The following is a 20,060-nucleotide window of genomic DNA, read 5'->3' as shown; positions in this document are numbered from 1 at the left end:
TGTTCTCGGGGTTTGGACGTAAGCGTCCTGCTTCTGGTTTTTAGTCTTATTTTTACAGTAGTCTCCAGACTTCTCCTTCTATACAGCACCGTTGATAAAACATCTAGGTTAAAGATGAAAAGTTTCTCCACAGTGAGGGACACCCAGAGAGGTTCACAGAGTTACATGGAGAAGAGAAGAGGGAGGAGGGAGTTAGAGGTGACCCGAATGAGATGAGATGGAGTCAACAGAGGAGAGTGCAAGCTAGCCAGTAATCACTTCCTTATGTGCATGCCACAACTGGACTGCTTAGAGATGTTCATGGAGTTATACAGAGAAGAGAAGAGGGAGGAAGGAGACAGAGGTGGCCAGGAGGATAAAAGGGGTAAATCAAAAGAAGAGAGACAGATCCAGCCAGTAATCAGTTCCCTAAGTGTTCTCCACCGTCTGGAACACACAGAGATTCACAGAGTTGGGTAGAGAAGAGATGGGTAGGGAGGAGACAGAGGTGACCTGGTGGAGAAAAAGGAGAGTCCAGAGGGGGAGAGAGCAGTCAAACCAGTAATCTCGCTCCCAAGTAAAAATGGGTACTGAAGATTGGGTTCTTAAAGGTACAAAATTGATAACAAATACCAAAAAGCAAAGATTAAAAATCTAGAGTAGTTTGGAATTTCAAAAATACAATATTAAAGAAAAGAAGAAAAAAGAGAGAAAAAAACAACAGTCACAAAAATTATAAAATATATATATATGTATGAAGTTTGCTTTTAAAAAATAGGGTCTTTTTTTTGCAAAGTAATAGTAGTTTGTAAAAGTGAAAATTAAAGGAGTAATAGAGAACTTAAAAATTTAAAAAAAATTAAAAAAAAAAGAACAATCATAAAAATAGTAAAAAATATATCTAGGACTTTCTCTGGTGGTGTTGTGAGTATTGTGAGGTCAGTTCATTTTCAGATAGTTCCTTGGTCCGGCTGATATTTCTCAAGATCTCTAGGCCCCTTCCTATGTAGTTGGTACTAACGACAGGGTTTTAATCTATTGCACCTGTCACTTCCAAGGCGGTTCCCTCTGTTTTAGCTTCTTCTGTTTGCTGGTCTCTTCAGTGTCTGATTTCTGCCCTGACATAAAGGGGGCGGTGGTGGACATTTTTTTAGGCTCACTTGTTCAGTTGCGCTGTGGGGAGGGAGGGACGCTGCAAACAAATAACACTGGCGTGTGCTCGCAGTGCCTCAGCCACACTTGCCTGTCCCCGCTCACGGTGCGTGTACCCTCCCTGCCCACACTGCTCAGGCTCTAGGTTGCTCCCCTGGGAACCGTCCGAGGCCGGCCCTGGGCTGCATGCACCTCCCAGGTCTAAGCCGCTCAGGTTCAGGCACTCGGGTAGTCCTGAGAGGCGCAGACTTGGTTGGGCCTGCGTTTTGTGCCCTTCCCAGGTCCTAGCAGCTCAGGTGATGAGGTGTTTGGCGAGTGCGGTTGCTGTTACTTATCGCCTCCCTCGTCCCTGCTGCTCGGGTTTTCTGGGTGTACAACCGGTGAACCTTCTCAGGCGGATGTTTACTGTCCAGAACCCCAAGAAGTCTTAGTTAGCAAAGAAGCCTGCTTGCAGTTTGGTAGATAATGCCTCTCTGGGGCTGCGATTGCCCCCTTCTGGCTCTGGCTGCTTGTCACCGGAGGGGGATGGTCTGCAGTCGCCTATCTCTGTTCAGTCCTTTGTTCTGTGAGCAGGCCTGACGGTGTCTTCAGTTCAGTTCAGTTCAGTCGCTCAGTCGTGTCCGACTCTCTGCGACCCCATGAATCGCAGCACGCCAGGCCTCCCTGTCCATCACCAACTCCTGGAGTTCACTCAGACTCATGTCCATCGAGTCCGTGATGCCATCCAGCCATCTCATCCTTGGTCGTCCCCTTCTCCTCCTGCCCCCAGTCCCTCCCAGCATCAGAGTCTTTTCCAGTGAGTCAACTCTTCACATGAGGTGGCCAAAGTACTGGAGTTTCAGCTTTAGCATCATTCCTTCCAAAGAAATCCCAGGGCTGATCTCCTTCAGAATGGACTGGTTGGATCTCCTTGCAGTCCAAGGGACTCTCAAGAGTCTTCTCCAACACCGCAGTTCAAAAGCATCCATTCTTTGGCGCTCAGCCTTCTTCACAGTCCAGCTCTCAGGTTAGGGCTTTTCGTGTAGCTCTAGTCCTTTGTTCTGTGAGCGGGCCTGGTGGTGTCTTAGGTTAGGGCTTTTCGCTTAGTAGCTATCCCACAGTCTGGTTTGCTAGCCCAATTAGTTCGCTCAGATTGCCCTCGGGGCATTCCCGGTCCTTACTCTAAGCGATGCAGCCCCGCCTCCCTGCCTAGCCCCTGCTCGCTGGTGGTGGGTGCAGGCATCTGTGCTGCTTCTCCACTGGGGGAGTTACTGTTGGGCTCTTAATCTGTGGGTTTTAATTATTTATTTATTTTTCCTCCCTGTTATGTTGCCCTCTGTGGTTCCAAGGCTCGCCACAGACTGGGCAGTGAGAGTGTTTCCTGGTGTTTGGAAACTTCTCTCTTTTTAAGACTCCGTTCCCGGGACGGAGCTCTGTCCCTACCTCTTTTGTCTTTTATATTTTTTCCTATCTCCTTTCGAAGACAATGGGCTGCTTTTCTGGGTGCCTGATGTCCTCTGCCGGCATTCAGAAGTTGTTTTGTGGAATTTTCTCAGCGTTTAAATGTTCTTTTGGTGAATTTGTGGGAGAGAAAGTGGTCTCCCTGTCCTATTCCTCTGCCATCTTAGGACCAACCCCCCTTTATGGGCTCACTTTAGATGCTCTGTTGAAAATAGACTGAAGGAAGGTCAAGGGCAGAAGCAGGGAGACCATTTGGAGGCTAGTGCAGCAATCCAAGTGATTTATGATGGGAGAATGGAGGAAATGGAAGTGGTTGGATTATGAATCTATACACATATGCATATGCATGTGTATATACCCATGTATATTTTTTATTCAAATTTAAATTTTTGAATAGTTTCAAACCTACAGAAAAGTTATAAGAACTGTACAAAGAATTGTTGCATGTCTTTTACACATATTCCCTAAGTGCTAAATTTTGCTGTATTAGCCCCATTTCTTTCTTTAGAGAGAGAAAAAGACAGAAAACTGTGTTGTTAGATCATTACCCTTAAATACTGCAGTGTTTACCCTCTCCTCCCTGAAACAAGGACACTCGCCTATATCAACTACCATATACTCCTTCCAGTCAGGAAATGACCAAGGGTCCAGCATTACCCTCCAGTTCACTGATCCCATTCAAATGTTGCCATATGTCTTAATAATGTCCCCGTTCCCTTTCCAGTCTGGGACCCTACCTAGAAACCCACATTACTTTTACTTGTCATGTCTCCTGGAACGATTCCTTAGTCTTTCCTTGTTTCTGTATCCTTGACAGTGTTAAAGAGTGCATATCTTTTGTTGTGTAAGATGACTGTAAACCTGGGTCTATCCACTCTTTCCCCATGACCAGAATCAGGCCTTGAGTCCATGGCAGGAATGTCGCAGGAATGCCGGGGAAATGATGCTCTGTTCTCAGTGCACTGCATCCGGAGGCACACCATGTTGACCTGTCCCAAGGTGATGTTCACTTTGACCACATGGTCAAGTTAGTATCTGTCAGATTTCTACACAGTAGTGTCACTATTTCTTGTTTTACATTTGAATAGTATCTGAGGAGAGATAATTGGACATGCCACCAATATTGTATTCCTTATTAAGCCTTCACTCACTAGCCCTGGCCTCCATTGATAACTCCAGTCTATATCAAGTGCTGCTCTAATGCCAAATGGTGATTATTTCTAGATATTATGTCTGCATAAATTAATTGACATTATATTGTAAGAACTGTGAACTTCTGGATGTTCAAGCTGGGTTTAGAAAAGGCAGAGGAACCAGAGATCAAATTGCCAACATCTGCCAGATCATTGAAAAAATAAAAGAGTTCCAGAAAAATATCTACTTTTGCTTTATTGACTACATCAAAGCCTTTGACTCTGTGGATCACAACAAACTGTGGAAAATTCTTAAAGAGATGAGAATACCAGATCTCCTGACCTGCCTCCTGAGAAATCTGTATGCAGGTCAGGAAGCAACAGTTAGAACTGGACATGGAACAACAGACTGGTTCCAAATCGGGAAAGGAGTACATCAAGGCTGTATATTGTCACCCTGCTTGTTTGACTTATATGCAGAGTATATAATGAGAAACGCTGGGCTGGAAGAAGCACAGGCTGGAATCAAGATTGCCAGGAGAAATACCAATAACCTCAGATATACAGATGACACCACCCTTATGGCAGAAAGCAAAGGGGAACTGAAGAGCCTCTTGATGAAAGTGAAGAGGAGAGTAAAAAAGTTGGCTTAAAACTCAACATTCAGAAAACTAAGATCATGGCATCTGGTCCCATCACGTCATGGCAAACAGACGGGGAAAGAGTGAGAGACTATTTTTTTGGGCTTCAAAATCACTGCAGATGGTGACTGCAGCCATTAAATTAAAAGACATTTGCTCCTTGAAAGAAGAGCTATGAACAGCCTAGACCGCATACTAAAAAGCAGAGACATTACTTTGCCAACAAAGGTCTATCTAGTCAAAGCTTTGGTTTTTCCAGTTGTCATGTATGGATGTGAGAGTTGGACTATAAAGAAAGCTGAGCACTGAAGAATTGATGCTTTTGACTTGTGGTGTTGGAGAGGACTTTTGAGAGTCCCTTGGACTACAAGGAAATCAAACCAGTCCATTCTAAAGGAAATCAGTCCTGAATAGTCATTGGAAGGACTAATGCTGATGCTGAAACTCCAATGCTTTGGCCACTTGATGCAAAGAACTGACTCATTGGAAAAGACCCTGATGCTGGGAAAGATTGAAGGCAGGAGGAGATAGGGATGACAGAGGATGGGATAGTTGGATGGCATCACTGACTTGATGGATATGAGTTTGAGTAAGCTCTGGGAGTTGGTGATGGACAGGAAAGCCTGGTGTGCTGCAGTCCATGGGGTCGCAAAGAGTCAGACACGACTGAGTGACTGAACTGAACTGATGCTGTAAGAAAGAGCTTTCTCTTTTTATTTCATTATGGGCTCACTAATTGCTATTTGACTTAATGGGTTGTAATCTGGCTTTATTTTGAGGCTCAGATTTTCCCAGAATTGACCAGTAAGAGTCTATTTGTTAAGTGAAAGAATTGTAAATATGAGAAAACAAAAAGACAAAAATAGCATCCATTCATATCAGCTTCTTTGTTCTTTTGACATGTTCCCATTGTTCTCCGAGAATTTCCTTATTTTCTGGCAAAACAAAATTTTCCCAGGCCTCTTTTGCATGCCCCTGTCTAAGCTAGCTATTACTCTGAGTAGCCCTTTGGTGGACTTCCATTTAGTATCATATTTAGTATCCAAGATCTGGAAACAGGATTTTAAAATACTGACGGGATGTCATCGCTTCTTGGACCTGTTAGAAGACAGAGCTAAGAAATACATGTATATGTATGTGTGTGTGTGTGTGTGTACACACTTATACAAAATCTATAATTCTTTCTGTGTGTATTTTTTAAAAATGTGCCCATATTAATGCTTCTCATACCAGTCCAACACCTTAGGATTCTTTTATTCTCTTCCCTTTTCACATTTGTAAGTGCTTTTTCAAACAGTGAGGAACCTAGCTCCAATTATTTTAAATATATTTAGTCATTTGCTTTATCAAAGAGCACATATTTTTGGTATTATTACTCTCCTAACCACTTGGGCTGTTTTTTACATCTTCTACCCTGTGCCTCCTCCCACTGCTGCATTTTCTTGGCAGCTGAGGCATGCCTACACCTCCACTAGGCAGCCCCCTCTCCGGCATCATCCTATTTCCTTGGGTACCAGGCACATTTTCACAGATGATGACACAAAAAACCCCATCACCCTCCTTGCTCTGCTGACATCTCTCTGTTCAGAAGAGCTGGGGAAGAAAGGAGAGATGGAAAGAGTTGGAAGGATGGAAAAGAAAGGTAAGAAGCGAGATTACTAATACATATTTTGAAGACAGAGCTGAGAGGATTTACTGGTAGATTGAATACAGAGAATGAGGAAGAGAAATAAACAATGACTCTTAAGGTTTTTGACCTGAGCTGCTGGGGTAATTGGATTGCCATTAACTGAGATAAAGACAAAGCCATAGAAGGTTTGATGAAGGGTGATTTGAAGCTCAGTTTGGCTGTGTTAAGTTTGAGATGCCTTTTAGATACTCAAGAGGAGATGGAGAGTACTTACTCTGTTTATACATCTTGAGGTATAGATTGGAAATGTTTGTTTAGGAATCCTTGGCATGTCCATGCTATTTAAAGCCACGAACTCAGCTGAAATCACAAAGGGAGCAGAATAGATAGAAAAGTTTACACTAAGCCCAGGGACAGTTTCATATTAAGAAGATAAGGAAGAACCAGCAAGATAGGGCCAACCAGTGAGATGGGAGGAAAAACCAGGTGAGGATGATAATTTGAAACCAAGTGAGGAAAATGCTTCCATTAATATGAAAGGATCAACTGTTTCAAAGCTGTTGAGAGTAAGATGAGGACCATGAATTTACTATTCAGTTTAGCAAAGGAGAGGTCATTGGTGACATTAATAACTGGTGTGTATGCATGTGTGTGTGGGAGGGGAGCTTGGTTGGAATAGGTTCTAGAAGGAAAGGGAGGAGAGAAATGAGAGGCAGCAGATAAAGAACTCTTTCAAGGAGTTTTAGCCTGTGTATAAGGCACATAGTCACAGTTAGCTACTTATATGGGTTTTTTGTTTTGTTTTGCTCGACCGCTGTGTTTAAGGTAGTCCTTTTTTGAGAGTTATATGAATAACCTTTCATTATCACTGCACACAACATATTTTGCTATGTACTATTTTGTTTTAGGTTGGTGAAATGTTCCTACCACTGGCTGAGTCAAGGATAGACTGGCAGTGCAATTCCTATATATGTGGAGTAAGGAAACCAGCAGAGAAAATTTCAGTGGCCTGATGGTAGGGAGTACAGAGGCCAACTTAGACTGGCAAACTCTTCAAAGCACTTGAAGTTGCTAAGATGTTAGAGAAAATAGATACTTTACAGATTGTACAGTAATCAGCCTTGTTTGGCCTTATCAGAATCTTTACGTTCTGCGTTCATGTTTCTTGGTTTATAATGCAGTCTCATTAGGAAATTGGAACATTGTTAGATTTGCTGAAATAAATTTGATTTAGAAAAGTTCTTTATTGTTTGGATAGAAAATTGGTTGTATCTTTAATTTAAGGCATGGATGGTAAATACCTGATACTGCTGCTGCTAAGTCGCTTCAGTCGTGTCTGACTCTGTGCGACCCCATAGACGGCAGCCCACCAGGCTCCCCCGTCCCTGGGATTCTCCAGGCAAGAACACTGGAGTGGGGTGCCATCGCCTTCTCTGAAATCCCTGATACGTGTTCTGTCATATTCCTGTCCTGTCATCACTGCTGATCAACTCTGTCACCTTTTTTGTGCTGAGTCCAGATGAAGCCTCAGAATTTGTGTTAGTAATGTTCCAGAAAATCACTATCAGTTAGTCCAGTATGACACGGCAGGACATTTTTTAATCCTTGGTATAATAGTTTAGTTCACAAGATAAAAAGTATATGGAAAATAACACATATGTGAGAAATTAGCTTTGCACCGGCTGTTATTCACACTGCTGCTGCTGCTAGAATAACTAATGAGAAACTCTAATAGAGTTGGCACAAGGACACAGCACTTATTCTCTAGTCAAAATGCTGAATTAACAGGAAATATGTATTGTTTTCTTTTGTTTCAAGATTCTGCCCTGTTTGCTGAACTTGGCTATTTCACAGACACTGATGACCTGCAATTGGATGCAGCAAATGAAACTTATGTAAGTATTTATTAGGGGAGAAATATTGAAAAATGTGATATTTAATCTTTAACTATTGCAAGAAGATTTCAGAATAACACCTTTAGGCTGGTTATTTAAGTTTAAATAACTTTTAGGGTTAAAAATGAAAGTTAGTTGCTATTTTGTTGTCAGTGAATGTACAATTGTAGAAATTGCTTTGGTCTTGGTATGTAGAAGACATGTATTCTAAGTCTGCCTTTGGCCCCAGGAGTGGGTAACCTTGGAGAAGTTACTTAACTTCCTGCTACTAAGTCGCTTCAGCCGTGTCCGACTCCGTGCGACCCCATAGACGGCAGCCCACCAGGCTCCCCTGTCCCTGGGATTCTCCAGGCCAGAATACTGGAGTGGGTTGCCATTTCCTTCTCCAATTCATGAAAGTGGAAAGCGAAAGTGAAGTCTCTCAGTTGTGCCTGACTCTTAGCGACCCCATGGACTGCAGCCTACCAGGCTCCTCCATCCATGAGATTTTCCAGGCAAGAGTACTGGAGTTGGGTGCCACTGCCTTCTCCGACTTAACACCCTACATCTTGGTTTTTACACATATTTTGCTGCAAAGGGAAATGATGTGATGTTCAGGGATATATGTGAGTCGTGGATCTAGTTAAGAGAACTTACCGGGCATCCCCGGTGGCTCAGTGGTAGAGAATCTGCCTGCCAATGCAGAAGGCTCGGGTTTGATCCCTGGTCTGGGAAGATCCCACGCACCATGGAGCAACTAAGCCCAAGCACCACATCTACTGAGCCTGTGCTCCAGAGCTCAGGAGCTGCAGCTGTGGATCCCACATGCCACAACTGTTGAGGCCTGTGGGCACTAGAGCCCGTGCTCTGAAACAAGAGAAGCCACTGCCGTGAGGAGTCTGCATGCTTCAACTAGAGAATGTCTCCCTCTCGCCACAACTAGAGAAAAGCAACGAAGATGCAGCACAGCACCCCCACCCAAAAAAGGAGTAAATTATAAAACTTTTTTTTAAAAAAGAGAACTTGCCAACTTCCTTTTTTAAAGTTAAGTATCCTTAGTGTTGAAAGCTCTGAAACTTAGAAATGTCCTTACTTTTTGCCTTTGAGTAGTTGGAAGTATGCATAAAAGTTGTTATAGCACTTTTGAGTCCTCAAAAGTAGCTTAGATTTTTTTTTCCTTTTCTCCTTTTCTGGGTTAGTATATGTGAAGCTGTTTGGCCTGAGCTCTTATTTTGTTTTCTTCTCTAATGGATGAGGTGCTGTTTGACTTGGGAAGTAGTTCAAGTGAACAGAGTGATTTTATATGCACATCAATCAGGTTGAATATTTGTCACTTATTTTTTAAGCTGTTATTAAAAGTAAAGCTTGCTTGGTGAGTTTGACTTTCTCAAAGAATAATTTAGCAGTTGTTTTACCACGAATCAATAGAGAGTGAAACACATGTTTTTAAAAGTCAATTCATGAGATTTTTTGTTGTTGTTGTCTTAAACAATAGTCTTTATGTTTACACAAAGTAGTACAAAGTGAGGCAGTTCCTCAAAGGGTGACTTGGAGCTAGAAAATCCATCCTAAGCGTGAAAGTGTTAGTATTAGTTGGTAAGTTGTGTTCAGCTCTTTGCGACCCCATGGACTGTAGCCTGCTCAGGCTCCTCTGTCCATAGGATTTCCCAGGCAAGAATACTGGAGGTCGTGGGGGTGTTTAGTTGCTAAGTTGTGTCCAACTCTTGTGACCCCATGGACTGTAGCCTACCAGGCTCCTCTGTCCATGGGATTCTCCAGGCAAGAATACCAGAGTGAGTTGCCATTTCCTTCTCCAGGGGATCTTCTCGGCCCAGGAATTGAACCTGGGTCTCCTGCTACGAAGGAAGCCCATGCTGGAGTGGGTTGCTAATCCCTTCTCCAAATGCATAAGATTTTAATGGTTTCATTTACTCCATGAGATGCTTTATAATGTTGTCTATAATTAAGTTGGTTTTTAACATCGACTGGTCGGTTAAGCAACTGATGTGTTTTTCATAACCTCCAGAGCCTAGTCTTTGAGAAACAATGTATTATATTTGAAAGATTCAGGGAAATATGATTCTGATTTTATAACTAACATTCTGTTACCTCAAAGAAGTCATTCAGTCTTTCAGTTTCTTAGTTTTTCTGGTGTAAAATAAGAGATTGGATTAAATCATCTTAGAGGGCCTTTTCTAGTTTTACAACCATCATTCTTCTACATGGCAGCACAGTTTCCTTTGGGAAGTTGTTGAAGAAGCAGAGTATATAAGTATCAGCATGTTTTGCTTTACAATAAAATGGGCCTGTGAAGTTTCCAACCAGATAAAATTCTTATGCTGTAAAAGGTATTTGACTTTTTTGGCTCAAGATTGAGTATGAAGCATCCCTGAAGTAGGTCACACCACTATTGAGCATGTTACAAAGGATTGCTAGTAATCAGGCAAATATTGCTCAATTTACTTGCACTACGAAAGTTTAAAGATTTTTCATTGCTGAAAGTATGAGGCTGTTTAATTTTTTATGTATAGATTCAAATATGAGGAAAAAACCAAAGGAGATTGATTTAAAAGTTGTTTCTTTCATAATTTAAGTAGTTTTTTCTTTTTTCTGTGTGCACTTTCATGCATTCTCTTAAGTAACTTGCACTAATATTTTCTCAGTTCAGGGCAGTATGATAAGAAAAGTTTCCCTTCTTCTGTTACATTCTCAGTAAAAAATAAACCAAATAATAGACATTTGGAAGGATAATATTCTAGAAATTATTACTAGTGGCTGTTAATAGTTACTAGATTAATCTTTCCTTTTTGCCTGAGGTTTACTTTCTTTTTTGTTGCTGTTTTATTATTTGTCACATTAAGTTAATACCGACTACCTTTTGACTTGTTGTACCGTTTATATATTGTTTCCTTTTGTTCTTATCTCTGTGACTTCAGACATTTAAAATAGTAGTGATACTGTCTCAAGTGATATGAGGGTTCTGAAATCATGTGTTAGTTCTTTATTAATGTATATGGTAGAAAATGGTTATGACCCAGAATATACTTATATTTATATTAAAAGAGTTGTCACCTAAATGACAGGAAGCTAAGAGCCCCTTTAAAAGGTTTATTGATCCCTATTTGAGAAACTTGGTTTTATCTTCTAGGATTAAAAAAAAATTAGAAATTTGAAAACTATGGACCAGTAAAAAAGATAAAATTGCCCGTCCTCCTATGGATCTCTTCCCTCTCCCATAACCATTTTAATATTTGGTGTATCTGAAGGTTCAGTTAGTCTCTTTATGATTCCTGAATGCCTTTTGGATACATCTGTATTCTTTTCATTGCATATAGAGATGATTTGATAAATAGGCATTTGCTTTGACTTTTTTTCTTTAGTGACAGTGGGGAAACTTATTATACTGTATCTCTTTTATGACAAAACACATATTTTGTGTTAATATTTTGTGACTCTTGTAATAGTCTCTTTTCATTGAAAAGAATGAGACCAACTGAATCTTTCAGATAATGTTGACTCCATTACCTCCTTCCTAGTTATCACTACTGTGCTTAAAGTGACTAAATTGGTTTATCTCTAAGGTATCTAAGATATATTCTCAAGATGAATTGATGAACTTAGAAAATTATTTTTACTAATTTGGGTAATAGTTATTTTTGGCAAGTTGTTTCTGTTAGTTTGATTTCTGGATGTATATATTTTAATCTGATATTCTTTTGCTGATTTGAAATCTACAGGAAAGTAATTTTGATAATCTTGATTTTGACTTGGATTTGATGCCTTGGGAGACAGGCATTTGGGATGTCAACAATCACTTCTGTACAGGTAATGATGTATTTCATTGATAAAAACTTTAAATGGATTATTTTATGGTTTGGTAATAGTCAAAATTAGGTGGGGTTATTGGGCTACTTTTATTTGTTAAAAATTCCAGGGACTACATTCTACTTCTGGTATGGCCAGGCATACATAAATTTCTTGCCAAAATAGATATAAAGAATTTCAGAGTTATGGCAGAGTCACATAATGAATGAAAAATTTATAATTCAGAAATATTGATTTTGAATTATATGTAATATTCTATAAGAGATTAGCCATGTGAGAATTAAATAGGATTTAGTGAATCGAAGGGAAGAGACTTGGGATTATCAGAACCTAGGACCTTAGTGTAGCTGTCCCACATATACCCTTCTGAGGAGGAAACACTACTTGGATGATGCCAGTATCTGCAAGGGGCCCACTGAACTGGATTTTGGGTGTACTGAAAAAAACTAGAACCTAAAGCAAACTGTCCCTTCTGGGATAAAGCTGATGGAAGGATGAAAAAAAAATCCCTTCTCCCCCATTCTACCTGAAGAAGCATCTTTCTAGAATCTCCTATTGATAGGACCTGAAAGGAAGCCAGCTGGTACTTGTATTAATTTTCATCACAGACTATAGGAAGTGAACTGGAGCTGAGAAACAGTGGGTAATTAACCAGCACATTCCCCCATCTAAGCTATAGTCCTCCCTTTCTGTTGCAATTCCTGTTCCCCTTCATTTTATATATTAGTATATCTTGCTCAATTCATTTCTTTCCTCATAGAATATGGACTACACAAGGTCAGTGTTCTCATTACTATTGTGTAACAAACTTCTCTAAAACTTAGTGGCTTAAAACAACAACTGTTTTATTAGGCTCCCAGAATCTATGGGTTAGGAATTTGGACAGGATACATCAGGAATTTCTTGTCTCTCTTCCATGGTGTCCAGACATCATCTGGGAAGGTTTGGAGGTTAGGGTAGCCTGACATCTAGGGGCTCGGACTACCTTGAGGCTTCTTCCCTCACATGTCTGATGCCTGATCTGAAATGATGTGAAGACATGAACTGCCAGTGTGGGAGCTACCCATCATCTTTCTAAATGTCCTGGCTTCCTCAAAACCTGGTGGTCTCGTGGTAATCAGGATTCAAGGGCTCAAATGTGAGTCTTTCAGCTACCTAATGTAACCCAGACTTGGATTCACATATCATTATTCCCATACTCTATTGGTTCAGGAAGTCATAGGCTCACCTAGATTCAAATAGAAGAGAATATAGCCACTACATCTTGATGGGGAAGTGGCAGGATCACAGTATAGATCATGAGACATGGTAGGTATTTTGCTCCTAACTTTGGAGAACACAGTCTGGCACAGATTCTTCTCTCCTTCCTTCCTACCCTGTTAGAAATTTGGCACCGAGGAACACTGCTTGGGCTGAAGTTGATCAACGCATTTTAAAAAATAGTTCAAAAGATAGGAACATTTTTGTATTGTAATTTTATTGTCAAAAATGCTTTCCACAAAAATTCTTTCCTGTTTCTTATGTTTTAAAATTATTTTTTGGGAAAATCTATAATTTTTTGCATATGGCATAATATTCAAAAGATAAAGTCTATAGAGTAGAAAAATGTCTCCTTTGGCTTTTGTCCCTCAGCCAGCAAGTTCTGCTTCCTAGAGACAAGCACTGTGACCAATTTCTTAAGTTTATCTTTCAAGAGTATTAGTGCAGATATTAGTATTAGTATGCGCATATGTATTTATATGTATATATACACATATAAACATACATGTAAATTTATTACACAGATGGAAGCATATTGGATATACTATTTTCTGCATCTTGAATTTTCACTTGATGATATATTTTGGTGACCTTAACTTCTATATCTGAATTTTGAGAGTAGATTTAACCTTCTTTCTTATTTATTCTGAGTTTATACTGTCCAGTGGGAAAATTTTTGCTTCTCCTTTTCCAATTAAAGATATTAAGACAGAACCTCAGCCACTTTCGCCAGCCTCCTCAAGTTGTTCAATCCCATCTCCTCAATCAGTGGACTCTTACTCATCAACTCAGCATGTTCCTGTAAGTAACTAGTCTTTTACAATGATTTTGGTTATAGTGGAATCTGGGAAATATGTATATGGGGAAGGAAGTTAACTTTTATTAAGTGCTAATATAACTCTTATCTCTTTTAATCCTGAGGAAGGATCTTGAGGGAGTTAGAGAGTTGTTAGTCTCTTTGATTTTGCCATCCTTCCATGTTCTTGTCTTTATAATTTCATTCTTTCATTGTACTTACAGTGTCCAGTATTTTTTGTTGATGGAGCTTACTGTCTTTTCTTCGTGCTACACTCTTTCCCCCTGTTAGGATGTATGTTCTTTGAGAACATGGTCTGTCTGTGTGACTCCTTAGCCATAAAACCTAGGATGGTCTCCTTAGTTCAGGAATGCCTGCTGCTGCTGCTGCTGCTGCTGCTGCTAAGTCGCTTCAGTCGTGTCTGACTCTGTGCGACCCCATAGACGGAAGCCCACCAGGCTCCCCCATCCCTGGGATTCTCCAGGCAAGAACACTGGAGTGGGTTGCCATTTCCTTCTCCAATGCATGAAAGTGAAAAGTGAAAGGGAAGTCGCTCAGTCGTGTCCGACTCTTAGCGACCCCATGGACTGCAGCCCACCAGGCTCCTCCGTCCATGGGATTTTCCAGGCAAGAGTACTGGAGTGGGGTGCCATTGCCTTCTCCTCAGGAATGCCTAGCACTATCTTTTGAATGAGTTAGTAAGGTTTTTTACAAAACCTTAAAAATGCTTCTGCTCTTCATCTAGGAAAAAATTCTTGAGGGCAGGAAAAGAAAATACCAAAGGACTTAGGCATTTTTTGGAATGGAGAAAGGAAAAAAAGAAAAATTGAAATTAATGGTTCAGTATATTGTATCTGATGTAAATTGAGGTGTCTTCATTCTGGCGTGATTTACATGTAGTCAGTTACTAAATCCTGATGATTTTATCCACTTAGTATCTCTAGGATTCATCTTCTCCACCCTGCCAGACTATCATCACCTCTTCTGGAGTAAGGCAATAGAATTTTGACTGGTCTCTCTGCCTCCTAATTCCCCAGACCTTTCTTAGCAGAGGAATCTTCAAAGAGAAGTCTTTACAAATCACAGGTTTGATGGTGTCAATTTTTTGCTTAAAACCTTCCCAACCGTCACAAGGACAAAATCCAAATTGCTAGTGTATTAGGCCCTCCATGCCCCGGCCCCTGCTTACCTTTCAGTCTTGCTTCTCACTGTCCTTCCTTCCTACCTTCTCACTCCTCTTTGCTTTAACTCCAAGAGCTCCTGTGTGCTCCAGTCCTTCAACAACTGCGCCAGGAGCTGTGTGGAACACCACCAGTGAACACGGGCAGTGAGACCTCTGCTTCTACCATTTTACATTTCTGTACATGCTTTTCCTTCCAGCAGAAAGAGCCCTTTTTCTTCCCTTCCCTTGGAAGAAGGTAGCATGTTACATCCCTGTTCTTCACTTTGTTTATTTAACTTAGTGGTATATATCCTGGAGGTAACTACAGTTTCAGGTTATAGATTCTTTCCCATTCCTTTTTATGGCTTTATAGTATTCTGTTGTGTGGTTATATCATACTTTATTCAATGATTTCTGTATTGATGGACATATGTGTTGTTTTCAGTCTTTTCTGAACTCAAACAATGTTGTAATAAATAACTATATACATAGGACACTTCATATTTTTGCCAGGATATCTTGGGGATATACTCCTAAAGAGAGATTGCTGAGATCAAGGTGATTTTTAATGTTACTGTTTATTGCCGAATTTCCCTCCAAGGGTTGTACAGTTGTGTATTCTGACCAGGCAGTAAGTAAGAGGGCCAGTTTTCCCTTTATTGCTACATACCGTTAGCGTGTTTTGTTTTCTATTCTTTTATCATAAGTATGGTTGGACATCTTTTGGTATATTTCATATGTATAATGCCTATTTGCATTTCGTTTTATGAACTGTCAAATTTTTGTCCATTTTTCTATTGGATTGTATTGGTCTTTTTCCCTTCAATTTTTAAAGTGTTTTATTACATATTAGAATTATTAGCGCTTAGGTTGTGAAATAAGTTACAAGTGTTTTCTTCTCTAATTTGTCACTTTCTTTAAGCTTTATTTCCGGTGTTTATTTTCTCTAGGGATACTTTTCTCCACAGCTGAATGACCAATCTTTTATTGCTTTTGTTGTTGTTGTTACTCAAAGGAGGGTTTTAAATGCTCAGAAGTTATACTATTTTTATTCTTGTCTTCTTGCACGTGTGTATATATCTGTGTATATATATATATAGATAGATAGATGTGTGTGTGTATATATATATATACACACATATAGATAGATATGTAGATAGATAAATAGACGGACAGATGAGAGAGAGGGAGAGTTTGGAAAAACCTCAAACTTGCAGAAATGTTATGAGTACATTACAAAGAACTTTTCCCCCCTGAATCATTTGAGAGTAAGTTGCCAACCTGATGCCTTGTCACCCCCAGATACTCCAATGTCTACTTCCTACAAGTAAAGCTGTGTCTTCTAGTCATAATACAGCTATTAAAATCAGGAAATAAATGTTTATACCTTACTGTCATCTATCTTCAGCTCTCATTTAGATTGTGCCAGTTGTTCCAGAGATACCCCGTAGAGAGCAAAAGGAGAGCTAGTTGAGAATCATACATTGCATTTGGTTGTCCTGTCTCTTTAATCTCCTTCAGTTGAAATAGTTCATTCTTCCTTGACTTTCATGACTTGTCACTTTTGGAGATTAAAGACTAGTTATTCTATAGAATGTCCTTTGGTTGGGTTTGGCTGATGTTTCTTCAGGGTGAGATTCAGATTTTGTGGCGGGACTATCACAGAAGTGATACTGTGTCTGTCTCATTTACTTTTCATGCTGTTCCATACTGTTTTCATTTGTCCTGTTGCTGATGAGGTTTACTTTGTTCATTTGATTAAGGTGGTATCTTTCAGGCTATTCTACTGTGAAGTTGCCCATCTCCCTTTGCCATAAATGGGTATTTTATGAGAAGGTACTTTATGTAAAAATATCCTGTTTCTCATCAGACTTTAAATTTATTCATTTCTTTGTTTATATTAGTATTGACTCACGGTTTCCTAGTTGATTCAACAGATTCAGTTCAGTTCAGTTCAGTTACTCAGTTGTGTCTGACTTTTTGCAACCCCATGAACCTCAGCACGCTAGGCCTTCCTGTCCAACCAACTCCCAGAGTTCACCCAAACCCATGTCCATTGAGTCGGTGATGCCATCCACCTACCTCATCCTCTGTTGTCCCCTTCACCTCCTGCCCTCAATCTTTCCCAGCATCAGGGTCGTTTCCAATGAGTCAGCTCTTCATGTCAGGTGGCCAAAGTATTGGAGTTTCAGCTTCAACATCAGTCCTTCCAATGAACACCCAGGACTGATCTCCTTTAGGATGGACTGGTTGGATCTCCTTGTAGTCCAAGGGACTCTCAAGAGTCTTCTCCAACACCACAGTTCAAAGGCATCAGTTCTTCTGTGCTCAGCCTTCCTTATAGTCCAACTCTCACATCCATACATGACCACTGGAAAAACCATAGCCTTGACTAGACGGACCTTTATTGGCAAAGTAATGTCTCTGCTTTTTAATATGCTGTCTAGGTTGGTCAAAACTTTCTTTCCAAGGAGTAAGCGTCTTCTAATTTCATGGCTGCAATTACCATCTGCAGTGATTTTGGAGCCCAGAAAAATAAGTCACTGTTTCCACTGTTTCCCCATCTATTTGCCATGAAGTGATTGGACCAGATGCCAGGATCTTAGTTTTCTGAATATTGAACTTTAAGCCAATGTTTTCACTCTCCACTTTCACTTTCATCAAGAGGCTTTTTAGTGCCTCTTCCCTTTCTGCCATAAGGGTGGTGTCATCTGCATATCTGAGGTTAGTGATATTTTTCCCGGCAATCTTGTTTCCAGCTTGTGCTTCTTCCAGCCCAGCGTTTCTCATGATGTGCTCTGCATAGAAGTTAAATAAGCAGGGTGACAATATACAGCCTTGATGCACTCCTTTTCCTATTTGGAACCAGTCTGTTGTTCCATGTCCAGTTCTAACTGTTGCTTCCTGACCTGCATACAGATTTCTCAAGAGGCAGGTCAGGTGCTTTGGTAATCCCGTCTCTTTCAGAATTTTCCACAGTTGATTGTGATCCACACACTCAAAGGGTTTGGCATAGTCAATAGATTATAGTTCATTATTTTGTTTATTCTGATTCTTATGTGGTCCTGGATTTTGCCGGTGCAGGTCCCTTCACATTGACTCCCGTGTTCTGGGCTTTGACACCCTACCTCAGGCTGATGCAATATGGATACAATCATTACCTTACTCTGACTCCCTGGGCTTGGCTGCCTGCCGCTACTTCCTCCCCTTGGACTCTGACACTCCCGCAGGCTGCCTCTCTGCATCAGTGCTTTTCTTGCACTGCCCCATCTAGTGGCTTTAGGATCAAATTATTCAGGAAGTAGTAGTTTCTAAGTGACTTGTTAATATATATATTTCCTCAGGTTTTATTTTTAATTTTCAAATCTCTGATCCATTTGGAGTTATCCTGGTTTATGATGTAAGATACAAATCCAAGTTTTTTGTTTTCCTCGAAGACTATCAGAAGGACTATTCCAGTACCATTTATTAAAGTTCATTTTTTTCTCACTGATTTCAGTTTTGTGTATGTGTTTTAAACTTATGTAAATGGTATTATATCAGATCTCTTTATTTCTTACTGTAAAAAATTAGCACAGTGTTTTTAAGATCTGTTCATATTGCTCTGTCTGCATCAGTTTGTTGAATGTAACTGCATAACACTTCACCTGCATCACAATGAACATTGTCATAGTTGTCCCCTTGTAGGCTAAGAGGTGACCTTAACATGGAGTACTAAGGACAAATCTAGGTTTAATTTTCACTGTATAAATGAACCAGTTTTCCAGTTGTATTGCCTTTGTAATCATCTTGTTAAAGAATATTATATTATATGTTTCTCTGTTACTAAGGTTTTCTCTCAGTTAAGCTTTATCATTTTCTTCCTATAGATCTTGTACATTCTTTAGGAAATTAATTCCTAGGTATATTGTAATTGCGTTACTATTATGAATAAACTATTTTTATTATATTTTCTAAGTGATTATTAGTACATTTTTATAGTGAAAATTTTTTTGTTGGTTCTTAAATGTGTTTAGACAGCATATCATCTTGCAAAACAAAAGCACTTCTGTCTCTTCTATTTTAATATTTGTTCCTTTTATTTTAGTTTCTGCTATAATTATGTTTTCTAGAATTACAGAAAAAGCAATTATTTCTTTCTTGTCCCAACTTTAATGGCAAAGTATTAGTATTTTACCATTAAGTATGACCTTGGCTATTCAATTATACCATGCTTTTTTTTTTTCAAAGTGTTAAATCATCCTTCCAGTTCTTATTTTCTAGGACTTTTACGAAGAATCTTCTCAGAGTTTTATTAAATGCCTTTTAAGCATCTAAGGCCATAAAGATAATCATTTCCTCCTATATTATCTCTTACTGTTTCCCCACCCCCAAATGTATTGTTATTCAATACACTGTAAGGTTCATGCAGTCCTGGGTTTTGGCTACATGATGATAGGTGTTAGGGATGAATGAATGAAACAGTTCTCATCCTCACCAGCATGACTGAGAGTGACTATTTCTGCCACATGCTTTTTCAGGTTATTTTGACTTTTCGTATCTGATGATTAAAAAAAAAAAGATTTTCTTTTAAATTTGCCTTTGGCTACCATTTGCATTTCCTTTTCAGTGAAATGATGACTCCTGTCCTTTGTTCATTTTAGGCAAATATTTTCTCTCAATATATATCTTTTAACTTTGTTTATGGCCTGTTTTTTTTATTATAAAATAATTATTATTCAAATCTGTTTTTTTCTTTATGGCTTCTGGATTTTTGACTTAAGGGGGCCTACATCATGCTAAGAGCAAACAAGTATTCTTTTAACTCTTCTTTCAGTGATCTTTTAGATTCTTTTGAAGATGATATGATGTATGTATGTAAATGTATATGCCTATTTATTTATTATACATAACATCTTTCTCTCTTGGAACTGAAATGCAACTTTATCTTATGTTGCTGCTGCTGCTGCTGCTAAGTCGCTTCAGTCGTGTCCAACTCTGTGCGACCCCATAGACGGCAGCCCACGAGGCTCCCCTGTCCCTGGGATTCTCCAGGCAAGAACACTGGAGTGGGTTGCCATTTCCTTCTCCAATGCAGGAAAGTGAAAAGTGAAAGTGAAGTCGCTCAGTCATGTCCGACTCTTAGCGACCCCATGGATTGCAGCCCACCAGGCTTCTCCATCCATGGG

General features: G+C 39.8%; 1 protein-coding gene across 1 annotated transcript in view; it reads left to right on the top strand.

Annotated features, from left to right (window-relative positions):
• ATF6 (activating transcription factor 6) overlaps window positions 1–20,060 on the top strand; it is a 239,137-nt gene that overhangs the window by 13,930 nt on the left and 205,147 nt on the right. The window contains exons 3-5 of the mRNA XM_052637230.1: window positions 7,794–7,870; window positions 11,587–11,674; window positions 13,635–13,735. Of these exons, the coding sequence (XP_052493190.1) occupies window positions 7,794–7,870; window positions 11,587–11,674; window positions 13,635–13,735 (266 nt within the window). The remainder of the gene's footprint in view (window positions 1–7,793; window positions 7,871–11,586; window positions 11,675–13,634; window positions 13,736–20,060) is intronic.

Source organism: Budorcas taxicolor, chromosome 3 (assembly GCF_023091745.1).
Source record: "Budorcas taxicolor isolate Tak-1 chromosome 3, Takin1.1, whole genome shotgun sequence".
NCBI classification, from domain to species: domain Eukaryota; kingdom Metazoa; phylum Chordata; class Mammalia; order Artiodactyla; family Bovidae; genus Budorcas; species Budorcas taxicolor.
This window is presented reverse-complemented; position numbering and strand designations above follow the sequence as displayed.